A 17,763-nucleotide genomic window follows, 5' to 3' on the forward strand; every position below is an offset into this window, starting at 1 on the left:
CACGCAACGTTCATTTTAGTACATGCCAAGTTGTACGTAAAACATTGTGCCGCAAGATTTTTCTGCGTAACTACGCTTCGTACATGAGGCCGCTGGTGTTTATTGAAAAGTGACAAGAAGAAAGGCATTAATCAGAGAAAGTTACTAAATGTTCCTTTTGCAGTTTGGCACATTGGGACCAGAGCAAACCTCAGAGGTCAGGTGTCCTTTTACTGTCTCTTCATTGTATCTGAGCACAGCACCCACATCACTTAAGCAGCTTTATTTACAGCAACAAACCTGAAGATGACCGTAAACATGGAAGGAAACGTGAACCCAGCGCTGAATCCTGGAGGAGTGACTCATCAAGGTCTCTGCCTTTTGATTTTAAATCAGACCGTCCTTCAGCTACAGAGAGGTGAGCAACATCTAAATGATGTAACTGTCTTAAATCTAAATTAATAAGATGTAATGTTCGATCTCAATGTGCACAGTGCCATGAAAACGTAGTAGTGGCTCAAGGGGACAAAGCAAAAATGTGGTCAGATGAGACTCAAACTGGACTTAATCAGAATCAGAATCAGAATCAGCTTTATTGCCAAGTTCGTACATACAAACAAGGAATTTGACTCCGGTACACTTTGCTCTTTTGTTCTGTTTTTGCATTACAGAATATACAAATTTACAATTTATAATGTACAATATACACATATCTAATAAAAAAGGTGCATTTGCAACATCTGTATGCTGTTGTTCTGTACTCTATTGAATGTTCATCAGAGAAACAGCCTGGGGGAAGAAACTGTCTTTGTGGCGGCTGGTTTTAGTGAACAGTGCTCTGTAGCGGCGCCTTGAAGGTAAAACTCTAAACAGTTTATGTGCAGGGTGTGTGGGGTGTGCAGAGATTTTAGCAACTCTTTTCCTGATCCTAGACCTGTATAAGTCCTTCCTGGAGGGAAGGCCAGCCCTGATTATTCTCTCTGCATTCCTGATTATTCGTTGCAGTCTGCACCTGTCCTGTTTTGTGGATGATCTAAACCACACTGAGATGGATGAAGACAGGACAGACTGAATGATGGCAGTGTAGAAGATGACCAACAGCTCCCGTGGAAGGTTGAACTTCTTGAGTTGCCTCAGGAAGTACAGTCTCTGCTGGGCCTTCTTTTGAACAGTGTCTATGTGTGAGGACCATCTCAGGTCCTCAGAGATGGTGGTTCCTAAGAACCTGAAGTGGTCCACGGCCGATACAGTGTTGTTGAGGATGGTGAGGGGGGTGTATGGGGGTGGTGTTCTCCGAAAGTCCACCACCATTTCCACAGTCTTGAGTGGGTTCAGTTCAAGGACCGCACCAGTGTACCAGCCGATCCACCTGCTGTCTGTATACAGACTCATCACCATCCTGGGTCAGTCCAATGACAGTGGTGTCGTCTGCAAACTTAAGGAGTTTCACGGACGAGTCCAATGAGGTGCAGTCATTTGTGTACAGAGAGAAGAGGAGTGGGGATAGAACACAACCCTGGGGGCCACCAGTACTTATTGATCTGGATCGGGAGAAGATGCTCCCCAGTCTCACCTGCTGCTGTCGGTCCGTCAGGAAGCTGTTGATCCACTGACAGGTGGAGGCTGGGACGTTGAGCTGGGTGAGCTTCTGGTGGAGGATGTCTGGTATGATGGTGTTGAAGGCCGAGCTGAAGTCTACAAACAGGATCCTGGCGTACGTCCCTGGGTGGTCGAGGTGTTGCAGGATGAAGTGTAGACCTAAGTTGACAACATCATCTGCCGACCTGTTTGCTTGGTAAGCAAATTGCAGGGGGTCCAGCAGGGGCCTGTGATGTCTTTCAGGTGCTTCAACACCAGCCGCTCAAAGGACTTCATGATCACAGACGTCAGGGCTACAGGCCTGTAGTCATTTAATCTCAGTGAACCTCGGATCGACGAAAGATGGTGAAAAAAACCCAAGAGAGGACTCTCTGATGTTGAGAAGTTCCTCTCTACTGAATGAGACCACAGGATTGTGGCCCGACACTACAGAACTGTGGCTCGAAGAACATAAAAACACACAAAATACAAAAACAAAGAGAGAGCGAAGCTCCGAGGCTGCCATCGTCGGCGACATCTTGGTATCTAGACCAAGGTCTTGGTCTAGATACCAAGATTGGTAGCAAGTTGGTAGCAACAGTGCTACCAACTGCTCCAGCGTGCAGCCCTGAGATGGAATAAATCATTTTTATTTCTTTTTCCAGTAAATGGACGGAGGAATCATGAACATGGGTCTATGTTTTCAATGAAACCCAAAGCAGAAACATTTGCAACCTTTGAGTTATTTATTTATCTTAATTCATATAGTTATTGCAACATTCCCAAATATTATCACATATCACATCCTTCCTGATATCATTCAGTCCTAATCAGGCCACACTTGCATACTTAGTATCATTATCATACTGAAAATACAATTTTTAATTGATGCCATCTTGATAAAGACCTCACTATGATACTGCCACCACCATGTTTCAAACACACCCAGAGTAAAACATGGTGGTGGCAACATTAAGTTCTGGGGGTAAATACTACCTCCCCACCAGGATCCCTTATTGAGGCAATTCTCTTTCCTGCTTCATGCAGATGGAGGAGAACTGGGATCTGGGCTGTTTCCTGTGAAATGGTCCCTGCATTACAAACATACATTTTCTCTCCTTTATTGATTATGTTGTTAAAACACAAGTAGCAAAAAGTTTAAGACTGATCTGTTGAGGCTTATTGCTATTATACACCCACCGGCCACTTTATTAGGTACACCTGTCCAACTGCTCGTTAACGCACATTTCTAATCAGCCAATCACATGGCAGCAACTCAATGCATTTAGGCATGTAGACATGGTCAAGACTATCTGCTGCAGTTCAAACCAACCATCAGAATGGGGAAGAAATGTGATTTAAGTGACTTTGAACGTGGCATGGTTGTTGGTGCCAGACAGGCTGGTCTGAGTATTTCAGAAACTGCTGATCTACTGGGATTTTCACGCACTACCATCTCTAGGGTTTACAGAGAATGGTCCAAAAAAGAGAAAATATCCAGTGACCGGCATTTCTGTGGGCGCAGATGCCTTGTTGATGCCAGAGGTCAGAGGAGAAGGGCCAGACTGGTTCGAGCTGATAGAAAGGCTACTGTAACTCACACAACCACTCGTTACAACCAAGGCATGCAGAAGAGCATCTCTGAATGCACAACACGTCAAACCTTGAGGTGAATGGGCTACAGCAGACCACACCGGGTGCCACTACTGTCAGCTAAGATCAGTAAACTGAGGCTACAATTTGCACAGGCTCACAAAATTGGACAATAGAAGATTGGAAAAACGTCGCCTGGTCTGATGAGCCTCGATTTCTGCTGCAACATTCGGATGGTAGGGTGGTGGTGGTGTAATGGTGTGGAGGATATTTTCTTGGCACACTTAAGGCCCCTTATTATCAATTAAGCATCATGTCAACACCACAGCCTACCTGAGTATTGTTGCTGACCATGTCCATCCCTTTATGACCACAGTGTATCCATCTTCTGATGGTTACTTCTAGCAGGATAATGCGGCATGTCATAAAGCACGAATCATCTCAGACTGGTTTCTTGAACATGACAATGAGTTCACTGTACTCAAATGGCCTCCACAGTCACCAGATCTCAATCCAATAGAGCACCTTTGGGATGTGGTGGAACAGGAGATTTGCATCATGGGTGTGCAGCCGACAAATCTGCAGCATCTGTGTGATGCTATCATGTCAATATGGACCAAACTCTCTGAGGAATGTTTCCAGTACCTTGTTGAATCTATGCCACAAAGGATTAAGGCAGTTCTGAAGGCAAAAGGGCGACCAACCGGGTACTAGCAAGGCGTACCTAATAAAGTGGCCGGTGAGTGTAAGCAAGTCAAATTTATTTATATAGCGCTTTTCAGCAACAAGGCACTCAAGGCGGCGTACATAAGGAAAAACATTACACTCGTACTCGTACTCGTCGTCTTCTGCTTTAACCGGGACCGGGTCGCGGGGGCAGCAGACTCAGCAGAGATGCCCAGACGTCCCTCTCCCCAGACACCTCCTCCAGCTCCAGCCCAAGGTGCTCCCAGGCCAGTCGAGAAACATAGTCCCTCCATCATGTCCTAGGCCATCCCCTGGGCCTCCTCCCGGTGGGACATACCTGGAACAAGGGAGGTGTCCAAGAGGCATCTGGTATACATGCCCGAGCCACCTCAACTGGCTCCTCTCGATGTGGAGGAGCAGCTGCTCTACTCCGAGCCCCTCCCAGATGGCCGAGCTCCTCACCATATCTCTAAGGGAGTGCCCAGCCACCCTACATAGGAAGCTCATTTCAGCCACTTGTATCCGGGATCTCGTTCTTTCGGTCATGACCCAGAGTTCATGGCCATAGGTGAGGGTAGGAACGTAGACCAACCGGTAAATCGAGAGCTTTGCTTTTCGGCTCAGCAATCTCTTCACCACAATGGACCGGCACAGCGCCCCCATTACTGTGGCAGCCGCACCGATCCGTTTGTTAATCTCCCACTCCATTCTTCCCTCACTCGTGAACAAGACCCCGAGATACTTAAACTTCTCCAGTTGAGGCAGAAACTCCCCTCCAACCTGAAGAGGACAAGCCACCCTTTTCCGGTTGAGAACCATGGCCTCGGATTTGGAGGGGCTGATCCTCATCCCAGCCGCTTCACACTCGGCTGCGAACCTCCCCAGCGCATGCTGTAGGTCTTGGCTAGAGGGGGCAAGCAGGACCACGTCATCTGCAAAAAGAAGAGACGAAATCCTCTGGTCCCCAAACCAGTCCCCCTCCGGCCCTTGGCTGCGCCCAGAAATCCTGTCCATAAAAGTTATGAACAGGACCGGTGACAAAGGGCAGCCCTGCCGGAGTCCAACATGGACCGGGAATAGGTCCGACTTAGTGCCGGCAATGCGGACCAAACTCCAGCTCCGCTTGTACAGAGACCGGATGGCCCCTAGTAAAGGGCTCCCGATTCCATACTCCTGGAGCACCCCCCACAGGGCATCACGAGGGACACAGTCGAATGCCTTCTCCAGGTCCACAAAACACGTGGACCAGTTGGTCAAACTCCCATGAACCCTCGAGCCCCCTGTAGAGGGTTTAGAGCTGGTCCAGTGTTCCACGGCCGGGACGAAAACTACACTGCTCCTCCTGAAGCCGAGGTACGACAATCGGCCGGACTCTCCTCTCCAATACCCTGGCGTAGGCCTTACCAGGGAGGCTGAGGAGTGTGATCCCCCTGTAGTTGGAACACATCCTCCGGTCACCCTTCTTATGAAGGGGGGCAACCACCCCAGTCTGCCAGTCCAGAGGCACTGTCCCCGACCGCCACACAATGTTGAAGAAGGGTGTCAACCATGACAGCCCCACAACATCCAGAGACTTGAGGCACTCAGGGCGGATCTCATCCACCCCCGAAGCCCTGCCACCGCAAAGCTTTTTAACCATCTCGGTGACTTCAGCCTGGGTAATCAAAGAGTCCAACCCAGAGTCCCCAGCCTCTGTTTCCACCAGGGAATGCATGATGGCAGGATTGAGGAGATCCTCGAAGTACTTCTTCCACCGCCCGATAATGTCCCCAGTTGAGGTCAGCAGCCTCCCACCCCCACTGTAAACAGTGTTGACGAAGCACTCTTTCCCCCTCCTGAGGCGCCGGACGGTTTGCCAGAATTGCTTCGAGGCCAACCGGTAGTCCTTCTCCATGGCCTCAACGAACTCCTCCCAGGCCCCGGTTTTTGCCTCTGCCACTGCCCGGGCCGCGGCACGCTTGGCCTCACGGTACCCGCCAGCCGCCTCAGGAGTCCCACAAGCCAACCACAGCCGATAGGACTCCTTCTTCAGCTTGACAGCGTCCCTTACTGCCGGTGTCCACCACCGGGTTCGGGGATTGCCGCCGCGACAGGCACCCCAGACCTTACATCGCAGCTACGGGCAACAGCCTCGACAATAGATGCGGAGAACATGGTCCACTCGGACTCTATGTCTCCAACATCCCCCGGAATCTGGTCAAAGCTCTCTCGGAGGTGGGAGTTGAATACATCTGTGGCCAAGGGCTCTGCCAGACGTTCCCAGCAGACCCTCACTGTGCGCTTTGGCCTGTCAAGTCTGTCCGGCTTTTTCCTCCTCCAGCGGATCCAACTCACCACCAGGTGGTGATCAGTGGACAGCTCAGCCCCTCTCTTCACCCGAGTGTTCAAAACATGCGGCCGAAGGTCAGATGATACGACAACAAGTCGATCATTGACCTCCTGCCTAGGGTGTCCTGTTGCCAAGTGCACTGATGGACACCCTTATGTGTTCATTATGGACATGGTGTTCATTATGGACAATCCGTGACTAGCACAGAAGTCCAATAACAAAACACCACTCGGATTCAGATGAGGGAGGCCATTCCTCCCGATCACGAATCTCCAGGTGTCACTGTCGTTTCCCACGACGGTGACACCCCTCCTTGAGATGCCACCTTAACGTGGTGGAGGGGTTTGAGTGCTCGAATGATCCTAGAGGCTATGTTGTCTGGGTCTTAAATGCCTCTGGTAGGGTCTCCCATGGCAAACAGGCTTTAGTTGACGGGTCAGACAAAGAGCGGTTCCAGAATCCCTCATGACGACGATTAAATCGAGGCACGTGACGTCGTCCGGTACGGCGGAGCCGGGGTCCCACCCTGGAGCCAGGCCTGGGGTCAGAACTCGTCGGGGAGCGCCTGGTGGCTTGGTTGCTCCTTGCGGGACCTGGCCGGGCCAAGCCCGAATGAGAGACGTGAGGCCATGCCCCAGTGGGCCCACCACCTGCAGGGGGAACCATGAGGGACCGGTGCAAAGAGGATTAGGCAGCGAACGAAGGTGGAGACCTCAGCGGTCCGATCCCCAGATGCTTAGGCTGGCTGTAGGGACGTGGAATGTCACCTCGCTGGGGGGAACAAGCCTGAGCTTGTGCAGGAGGTCGAGAGATATCGACTAGAAATAGTCGGGCTCGCCTCAACGCACAGCGTGGGCTCTGGAATCCATCTCCTCGAGAGGGGCTGGACACTCTTCTACTCTGGAGTGGCCCACGGGGAGAGGTGGCGGGCTGGGGTGGGTTTGCTTGTTGCCCCCCAGCTCAGCCGTCTCGTGTTGGGGTTTGCCCCAGTGGATGAGAGGGTTGCATCCCTGCGCCTGCGGGTTGGGGACAGGTCTCTGACTGTCGTTTCGGCCTATGGGCCGAGCGGTAATGCGGTGTACCCGGCCTTCTTGGCGTCCCTGTCGGGGGTTAGTGCGCCTCCCGGGGACTCCATTATTCTGCGGGGGGACTTCAACGCCCACATGGGAAACGTGGGAAAACAATTACAGTGATACAGAAAATCAAACAACAGTAAAACAAATCAAATGACATTAATAATCCTTGGGGGTTTACTGGTAAGAATACAATCCTTTTAAGAAATCTAAAAATCTATGAGCCACATTTAGGTATTTAGGATGTATGTCAGGGGTGCGTATGTTTAAAAGAGCATGTGTGTGTGTGTGCATGTGAGTGTGTGCAAAGTAAGTCCATGAAGCACCGTCACAGAGCCCATTGTCCTTGATGGTATGATGGAACGTTCATCCACTGGCCACACAGTTCTGAGCAGGTCCACAGATGTCCTCAGGGAAAGGAGAGGGCAGAGGGAGCAGAGCGTCATGTTTACATAACTTCCAGGAGAAGTTGAAGATAGCCAGCCATCAAGGCCGTGCAGGGGAGCCAGATTCAGAAAACAACAATTATTTGGGTCAGGTTGACTGAATTTTCCGTCCGCCTTGAGAGTCTCGCTGGTGCTTCTCTGTGTCAAATTCAAACAGCCAAATTCCTGGTATTTCGCCAGATCCGAGCGAACAACTTCTCCAAGGTTTATCCCATTTCACCTCTGAGTCCAAGAATCGCAGCCAGCCTCCATCTTGTAATATCACATCCAGTTTGTGATTCTGCCCCCCTAACATTTCAGGCTTAGTGTTGATAGCTCTGCAGATCCCTTCACATAAGCCAGACAGCCTTGCAATGGCCAGAACTGGTGCCCAATTTTTCCCAGTTTCACGATATGCCAGGTAACCTCAAACTCCGAAAAGCAGCAGAAATCCTGCTATCAGAAATCCAATTATCTACGTATCTTCCACATCCTCGACTAACATCATTGTCAGACACACAATCCTCCACTTTTGTCAGGAGTCCATTGTGCATCCGGAGAGGAATGTTCCCTCTGGACAAAAGGGCTCTCCCTTACCCTGTCTTCCATCGAGAAAATTTGATCAATTGCGTTGAAAGACCAGCTGACCAGATCCATAATTCACAATTCAGGAGATATGCAAAGAGAGAGACAGGAGAAAAGCGTCCTCCTCCACCGAGAGCAGAAACAAAAAAAAAACATGTGGGAACCTGTGGACCACATAGACAGCCCTGCTCCAGCCCAGCCTCCCGTCACCAAATCTGTTACTCTTGGTTCAGTGTAACAAAGCAATGCTTTGCTACACAGAACTAATTTCTATATACATTTATTTTATCACCTGTTCAGATCTACAAATCACTTTAACTGATCTTCATCTTGTTTTTGTGTGGAGAGCCATAATGTGAGCAAAGTCTTCATGATTCCTCCACAGACTGAAGCTGATCTCAGAGGCTCCTAGCGGTCAGCCTGCCCAGCAGCATCAAAGAGAGCTGGACTCCATATTTATGGTCTGTAGATGTACACCTACTGCTTTATGTCTGTTGATTTACAGTTATCTCTATGCTGCATATTGTTAACCAGTGGGTTGACAGTCTGTTTTGCAAGTATAACCTCATTATAATATTGTTAATTGTAATCTCATGAACTATTTCTTATTTCAGTTCTCAGAACCTAAAAATCTGTTTATTTCTCTTGTTCTCTTTGTTCATGTAAATCATGTTTTAATTCTTAGTAAATCTGGCTAGTTGGTCTTAAATCAAAATGAGTCTAAAATGTTTAAACATTGTCTGTTAAGACGGTTTAATTCACAACCAATTTTAAAGATTGTTGTTCTATGACCTATGGTGACAAAATTATCACTAATATAAATTACAAGAAATGTTTGTTATGGAGACACTTGAGAAACACAATGAAGAAGCAAAGTTTTTCATTGGCAATGCAAATGAATTTGGCGTTACAGGAACTGGATGTATTTTTGGATTTAAGTCTTTGTAACATATGAAATGTCTGCAGATCTTAACTATACCATAGAGACACCTGAGAAAAACACTGAAGCAGCAAAGTTTCTGAAAAGTAAAATTTATATCCGTCTTAATAACTTCTGGCTACAGTTGCGCATAAAGAACCTAAAGTTTCTGCTGAAAGTCTCTTAAAGCGACGTTTTCCACCCGACTGGTTACAGTGCTAAACTGGTCCTACTGCTTACTAAGCACCAGTTCAAAGCAAGTGCTCATTTGCTGCAGAACTAGAGGAAAGAACCGAGTCGGGCTCATGGGGAACAACATCACAATAACACACTGTCTCTGAACCTTAAAATGTTTATTTGTTAAATTACCCGTCAGGACGTTTAAGTTGGTAAATGTGTTGCTAAGAGCTGCCCTTAAAGCTAATTATTTTCCACTTAGGTGGTGATATTAGAGCATCTGTTGGCAGGGATACTGGGATAAATAACATGATTCATGTTGTTAAATTGTCCTTAAGCACTATTGTTCTTCACAAATGCACAGAATAAAACAGGAAGAGGACCAACCATTAACTAGATAAGACCCTCATAATGACGTAATGACGTGGCTCTGACTTGACTCTCTAGTTATGAAAAAAAACAAACAGGAGACCAGTTCAATTGGTTCCAGCACCAGTTCTGGTTTAGCACAGCAACCACTTTGGTGGAAAAGCCCTAAATTTAAAGCAGCATTCACACCTGAATAGACCCCTGCCTGATGTCATTATGGAGAGATGCTCTCAGTTAAAGTGGTCATGTAAAAACTGTATCTAAGTTTAAAGTTCTCCAGAACTCCACTCATGAACATCCTCATTTAATGTTGGTTCACATCGTTTGCTAAATGATTTTTATCTTTCTATTTTAGGAGCTGAAAGGGAACATAAACACTTTTGAGGAGAATGAACTGCACAGGATCCAAATGATTCTGGGTTCAGATTACCCAGAAGGTTTAGAGGGGTATAAGGAGGATGAAGTTTTGGAGGATGAGGATGGAGAGCAGACGAAGAAGAGCAGAGAAGCATTTGAGAAGATCACTCAGCACTTCCTAAGGAGGATGAACCAGGAGGAGCTTGCTGACCGTCTTCAAAGCAGTAAGATCATTTCTCTGAAGAGTTAATATGCTGGAGAATGGATAATTTTCTTTAACCTTTAACCTATATCTGTGTTAGGATTAGTTTACTGTATTGTACATCATTTGAGGTTTAGTGGCTTTTCTTCTGCTCAGCTACTGAGGAGCTTCCTAGCTTTGAAATCACTGACTATGATCTCCTCCGTTGGCCTGCCTGTTATATCAGAGGGGAATCTTGGACTTTTTGTTATTAAGCTGATTTTCAGGACCTTCTTTAATGCCACCTCAAGGTTGGCGTTTGCCTGTGGGATCACAAGGAATTTGTAGCTTTATTGTCTTAGATAGAAAAATCTTCTCTCTTTTGTAGATCATCTGGCCACACCTACAGTGTTTTTCCACCGAAGGGACACTCGTTGAACCGGTGCAGTTTGCATTTTTTCAAACTTTAGTGTTTTGTTGAGCACAGAGGTGTGTTTCCACCAGTCATCAACAGTGGGCGTTACACAACCAGGGGGGAAAGGGAGATAGTGAAGCTTGCTTAACTATAGTTAATACAGAAAAGGAGATGGCGACTGTCTGACAATGGAATGTACAGGGGTTGGACAATGAAACTGAAACACCTGGTTTTAGACCACAATAATTTATTATTATGGTGTAGGGCCTCCTTTTGTGGCCAATGCAGCGTCAATTCGTCTTGGGAATGACATATACAAGTCCTGCACAGTGGTCAGAGAGATTTTAAGCCATTCTTCTTGCAGGATAGTGGCCAGGTCACTACGTGATACTGGTGGAGGAAAACGTTTCCTGAGTCGCTCCTCCAAAACACCCCAACGTGGCTCAATAATATTTAGATCTAGTGACTGTGCAGGCCATGGGAGATGTTCAACTTCACTTTCATGTTCATCAAACCAATCTTTCACCAGTCTTGCTGTGTGTATTGGTGCATTGTCATCCTGATACACGGCACCGCCTTCAGGATACAATGTTTGAACCATTGGATGCACATGGTCCTCAAGAATGGTTCGGTAGTCCTTGGCAGTGATGCACCCATCTAGCACAAGTATTGGGCCAAGGGAATGCCATGATATGGCAGCCCAAACCATCACTGATCCACCCCCGTGCTTCACTCTGGGCATGCAACAGTCTGGGTGGTACGCTTCTTTGGGGCTTCTCCACACCGTAACTCTCCCGGATGTGGGGAAAACAGTAAAGGTGGACTCATCAGAGAACGATACATGTTTCACATTGTCCACAGCCCAAGATTTGCGCTCCTTGCACCATTGAAACCGACGTTTGGCATTGGCATGAGTGACCAAAGGTTTGGCTATAGCAGCCCGGCCGTGTATATTGACCCTGTGGAGCTCCCGACGGACAGTTCTGGTGGAAACAGGAGAGTTGAGGTGCACATTTAATTCTGCCGTGATTTGGGCAGCCGTGGTTTTATGTTTTTTGGATACAATCCGGGTTAGCACCCGAACATCCCTTTCAGACAGCTTCCTCTTATGTCCACAGTTAATCTTGTTGGATGTGGTTCGTCCTTCTTGGTGGTATGCTGACATTACCCTGGATACCGTGGCTCTTGATACATCACAAAGACTTGCTGTCTTGGTCACAGATGCGCCAGCAAGACGTGCACCAACAATTTGTTCACCCATAATGTTATGTGCATTTCAATATTTTGAGCAAAACTGTGCTCTTACCCTGCTAATTGAACCTTCACACTCTGCTCTTACTGGTGCAATGTGCAATCAATGAAGACTGGCTACCGGGCTGGTCCAATTTAGCCATGAAACCTTCCACAATAAAATGACAGGTGTTTCAGTTTCATTGTCCAACCCCTGTACATTGTTTTCATTTGCATATGTTCAGCATCTTGAGTGTAACAGAAATGACTAGTTATACAATATATGTTTAGTGTGTTTTTGCAATCATATAAATAATGATAATACATTACGTTCTTCATGTTCACCCCGGTACTTGATGTTCTATTGTCTGCAGCTTCGACCTGCCCGCAGGTAACGTTACCATTAGAACCAGCTATTCTGTGGTGCCCAAGTTGAACCAGAGTTCGTGCTTTAGAATCTGTTTTCGTTGGTGGAAACTTGAGCACAAATATAACCTGAGTAAATGCAAAATTCTGTTTTTAATCAAGATATCTAAACCAACCTGTGAAAACATAAGAGGGAAATTATTTGATAGTGAGGATGATGACATTATTTTAGTAAATTATTGTATTTTTTGTATCCTTTTAGAATCATTCATCACATGCCAGCAAACACTAAAGTCTAACCTCAAGAAGAAGTACCAGAATGTATTTGAAGGGATTGCTAAAGCTGGGAAACCAGCCTTTTTGAATCAGATCTACACAGAGCTCTTCATCACAGAGGGAGGAACTGGAGAGGTCAATGAAGAACATGAGGTCATACAGATCGAAGCAGTGTCCTGGAAACCAGACAGATCAGAAACACCAATTAGACATGGAGAGATATTTAAACCCCCACCTGGAAGAGAGGAACCAATCAGAACAGTCATGACAAAGGGAGTGGCTGGCATTGGGAAAACAGTTTTGACACAGAAGTTCACTCTGGACTGGGCTGAAGACCAAGCCAACCAGGACATCCAGTTCATGTTTCCGTTCACGTTCAGAGAGCTGAATCTATTAAAAGGAAAACAGCTCAGCTTGGTGGAGCTTGTTCATCACTTTTTTAGTGAAACCAAAGGAATCTACAGGTTTGAAGAGTTAAATGTTTTCATCTTTGATGGATTGGATGAGTGTCGACTTCCTCTGGACTTCCACGACAATGAAATCCTGACGGATGTAACAAAGACCACCTCAGTGGATGTTCTTCTGACAAACCTCATCAGAGGGAAACTGCTTCCTTCAGCTCGCCTCTGGATAACCACACGACCTGCAGCAGCCAATCGGATCCCTTCTGAGTTTGTTGGCATGACGACGGAGATTAGGGGATTCACTGACCTACAGAAAGATGAGTACTTCACAAAGAGATTTAGATATAAGAAGAAGGAAAAAATGGTTATTTCCCACATCAAGAAATCACGAAGCCTCCACATCATGTGCCACATCCCAATCTTCTGCTGGATCACTGCTACAGTTGTGGAAGACATGTTAAACAACAAAAACAGAGAAAAGCTGCCAAGCACCCTGACTGAGATGTACATACATTTCCTGGTGGTGCAGGCCAAGGTGAAGAAGCTCAAGTATGATGGAGGAGTGGAGACAGATTCACACTGGAGTCCAGAGAGCCAGAAGATGATGGAGTCTCTGGGAAAACTGGCTTTTGAGCAGCTGCTAAAAAAAAACTTCCTCTTCTATGAATCAGACCTGACAGAGTGTGGCATCGATCTCAAAGAAGCTTCATTTCGCTCAGGAGTGTTCACACAGATCTTCCAAGAGGAGAGAGGGCTGTATCAGAACACTTTGTTCTGCTTCGTCCACCTGAGTGTGCAGGAGTTTCTGGCTGCTCTTCATGTTCATCTGACCTTCATCAAATCTGGCGTCAATCTGCTGGTAGAAGACAAAATGAAATCCAAAGATTCAGAAGAAAGAAACCATGAATCTTCAGAGATTGATATCTACAAGAGCGCTGTGGACATTGCCCTAGAGAGTCCAGATGGATATCTGGACCTGTTCCTCCGCTACCTTATGGGTCTTTCACTGGAGACCAATCAGACTCTCCTAAGGGGGCTGATGTCACAGACAGTAACCAGATCTCAGATCAATCTAGAAATAGCCCAGTACATCAAGGAGAAGATAAATAAAAATCTTTCTGTGGAGAAAAGCATCAATCTGTTCCACTGTCTAAACGAACTAAAGGATCAGTCGCTGGTGAAGGAAATCCAACAATCTCTACACACAGGAAGTCTTTTGGCAGATCAACTGTCTCCTGCTCAGTGGTCAGCTCTGAACTTCTTCCTTCTGTCATCAGAAGAAGGTCTGGAGATCTTTGATCTGAAGAAATACTTTGCTTCAGATAATGTTCTACTGAAGCTGCTGCCAGTAGTCAAAGCCTCCAGCAAATCTATGTAAGTACAGAATAAGTATAGATTTTTTTAATTTTACATTTTAAAAAAAATTGCAAACAGCGAAATCAGTAGCATTCCCTGGGATCTATGTAAAAAAAAAAAAACATCAAACAGAAAAAATGAAGGTAAACTAAATGCAATAATACAAAGTGCACAATCTTAATAGCCGTGGTTCTGGTAACAAGTTGCCTAAAACTTCCTCAGCTTTATTTGTTCCTAAATGTGTTCTTGACACCAAAACATAGAGGTGTCTCAGGTCTAGCTTCTTCTAACAGTATCTACATCTGAGAAACGTTGAGACAAGTGCTAAGCTAATGTTAGCATGTTGACTCCCAGCTTTGCTTATAATTTGGCTTGTACCATATTTCATTGTGGTTCAACATAATTGATGTGCAGACAAAACTTACAGAAACAGTTTAAAACTCTGTGCCTCTCTACAACCAGAGCCCTCTGTGTATAACTGTCTGACCCTGAGTTCATCAGATAACACACAGAGAACCTGAGGAACCACATCAGCCTCTTTATTACACCAAATAAGGAGCGCTCAATCGCTTGTGCAAAAAAAAAAAACCCAAAAAAAACCGCATGTTCAATAAGTGGGCGTATATACAAAGATTGCATGCGCAATGAATAACGGGTTCAAAAGGGGTTCGGACTGCCCTTTTTTTAAGTGAGGAAATTGTATTTGCTACTGGCTGTTACCATGAGAGTGTTGGAGAGCGGAAAGCTGTAAAATTAAGATTAATTTTACAGCTATGGAGTTGAAGGTAATAATAATAATAATAAACTCTTATATAAGTATCTACAAAAGTGCTATAAAATGACAGTAAAAACAGTTCAAAACATGAAAATACTAAAAGCTACAGTTAAACCATAAAATATTAATTATAAAACCTAGAAAAGCTGACAACCACTGTCAGACTTGCATCAAAGTACAGCTCTAAACAGCCTTAGGTACTCCCACCATTTCATCCAATCAATTATTTGAATCAGGGATAAGACTCACTTGACCCAAACATTGCAAACCAGAGTACACCCATCATAATTAAATACAATGTGTGCTTTGTAATAATATAAATAACATAGCACAACATGTTTGCATGCCAGTTACCACCTGCATGTGAAATGTGGTAAATATAGACACCTAAATGTCATTGTTGGGGGCAAAATAAAAAGTTCTGATTATCAGACAAAATTTTAATCCAGATTTGATCAATAAAATAAAGTGAATGAACTTAGCAGTCTGTGCACAACAAAATAGGTATTGACATTTTAAAGTTGGCCAGACAAAACAAGGCAGCATGTCTTGCTGGTGATGTGGCTGGCATGCAGCAAGAAGACCTACAGCAGGTATCAGAAGCTAGGTTTCATCAGAGACTCTTGATACCAATCATAAAACAATGATGTGATCACCTGTTTTCCCCTCATGAGAGTTGTTGTCAAAACATCTGAGTACTGTACCAGTATAACGTCTTGATGTCACATCATAATATTTTCAGCATATTCTGCTCTGATGTAATGTAGGAACTTCCTGCTGTGAATTATTCATAACTAATTATTAGCTTGACCCAGAAAATCCAAAATCAGAAACTGTTACCGATGCTTGAAGGGGCTACTTAACCCTTAGGTTCAGCCTTGCAACAGAATTTGATGCAGCAGGTTTCTTTACAATAAATAATAATAACCAAATAAAACTTTGTATTTTGCTTTTTTAGACTGAGTGGCTGTAACCTGACGGAGAGAAGCTGTAAAGCTCTATCCTCAGTTCTCAGCTCACAGTCTTCCTGTGTGAAAGAGTTGGACCTGAGTAACAACGACCTGAAGGATTCAGGAGTGAAGCTGCTCTGTGCTGGACTGAAGAGTCCACACTGTGAACTTGAGGTTTTAAGGTTAGTTCAAAAATGTCAAAAGCAGAGGAAGTGGAGGTAAAACGTTTTTATAAAATGTCTTTTTAAAACCACCGGTTATTTTTAAATCCAATAAAATACAGAATTTGTAACTCAGTCAGTGTTTCATTAATAATCTCCATTGTATAATAAAAATATTCCAAGGTCTAGAACTTGCTTTTTGTGGAGATTAAGTTTTCCTACACATATTGAATAAGTGATGGTTGCTTTCCACAAAACCAACATTTACCCACCTGTGGATTCTTTTTTGTGGTATTTTACAAAATTTTAGATTTTTTAGATTTGCCTTCCTTTTGCAGAGTTGAATTTGTAATGGGCATTTGGTGTCTTGCACTGAATAGTAGCAGGGTTGTTGCAAAACTAACATTTTAAACTCAAATTTGAATTGTAATAAAATTGTATATTTCATTATATATTATTAATTGCAAGACAGTGCAAAAAAATATATTATTGAGACGAAAAGGTCTTTAATGAACTACTTGAAACAAAGAATTTGTTTCTGGCTAAAATAACACTTGATATTGAGGAAACTGAATAGACAAATGACTTGCTGTAAAGGTGCTATTATATAACTTCAACTCACTCTGCAAGTTGTTGATTAAAAACAAGCAGCCACTATGTTTATGTTTGAGTTTGTTTTAAATTAAATAACAGAAAATTCCAAGATATTTTTGGGAAAAACAAGCAGGTGGGTCTTCAGTGTTTCATAGGACGTCATTAATAAATACTTCTGCATTGCTTTGGATAGATTTCTGTGTTTTTTGTGTCTGCAGGCTTTCTGGCTGCCTGATCACCAAGGAAGGCTTTGCTGCTCTGGCCTCAGCTCTGACCTTGAATCCTGGTCACCTGAGAGAGCTGGACCTGAGTTACAATCATCCAGGAGAGGCAGGAGTTCAGCTTCTGGCAGCCAGACTGGATGATACAGACTGGAAGCTGGAGACTCTCAAGTAGGGAAACCTCTGCTGCAGCTACACAGTGGCTTATTGTTACATATTCATCATTAATTTTATGGATTGCTTTTAATTTAATAAAGTATTGAGTTCAGTCCAGAAGGAGTCAGTCTCTCTCACACTGAAACCATTTAAAGCAGCTTGTAGAAGTATTCATGTTACCTAAACCGTTTCACATTTTTCCAGGTTCCAACTAAATTTTAATGAATGTTATATGAGACACCAGCACCTTTCTAATCAAAAACTAAACACCTAGATTGCTAGGACAATCTGATAATGTCCTCTATCCCTGGCCTGGTCTGGAATAATATAAACAGTAACTGGGAATTAACGAGTTGTTCTACTGTCAGATTTGGATGGACTTATGGTTAATTAAAAATGTTGAAACATCTATTAGTCGTATCACTAACAACCTCCACAGTGTAATCTCCTTGTATTCATGCTAAAAGACTGATAGGCATCTCTTGCCTCGTTCTTCCAGGGTGGAGCCTGCTGGAGTCCAGTGGTTAACAGCAGGTCTGAGGAAGTGTAAGTGTGTTTTTCATTTGATTTATGATAAAGTGGCACATTAAATCATCTCCCAGTGTTC

The 17,763-nt window shown here is 44.8% G+C and overlaps 1 protein-coding gene across 3 annotated transcripts in view; it reads left to right on the plus strand.

Annotated features, from left to right (window-relative positions):
• Nucleotides 1-17,763, plus strand: part of LOC124881369 (protein NLRC3-like) — a 109,660-nt gene that overhangs the window by 90,159 nt on the left and 1,738 nt on the right. Inside the window, exons 5-11 of one of the 3 annotated variants that reach the window (XM_047386943.1) lie at nucleotides 272-397; nucleotides 8,635-8,710; nucleotides 10,070-10,295; nucleotides 12,526-14,317; nucleotides 16,033-16,206; nucleotides 16,998-17,171; nucleotides 17,656-17,702. The exons of 1 other annotated variant lie outside the window; for it this stretch is intronic. In XM_047386943.1, coding sequence (XP_047242899.1) covers nucleotides 272-397; nucleotides 8,635-8,710; nucleotides 10,070-10,295; nucleotides 12,526-14,317; nucleotides 16,033-16,206; nucleotides 16,998-17,171; nucleotides 17,656-17,702 — 2,615 coding nt within the window. The remainder of the gene's footprint in view (nucleotides 1-271; nucleotides 398-8,634; nucleotides 8,711-10,069; nucleotides 10,296-12,525; nucleotides 14,318-16,032; nucleotides 16,207-16,997; nucleotides 17,172-17,655; nucleotides 17,703-17,763) is intronic. One more of the 3 variants, XM_047386947.1, reaches the window with a different exon arrangement.

The sequence above is a fragment of the Girardinichthys multiradiatus genome, chromosome 14 (assembly GCF_021462225.1).
Source record: "Girardinichthys multiradiatus isolate DD_20200921_A chromosome 14, DD_fGirMul_XY1, whole genome shotgun sequence".
Taxonomy (NCBI): Eukaryota; Metazoa; Chordata; class Actinopteri; order Cyprinodontiformes; family Goodeidae; genus Girardinichthys; species Girardinichthys multiradiatus.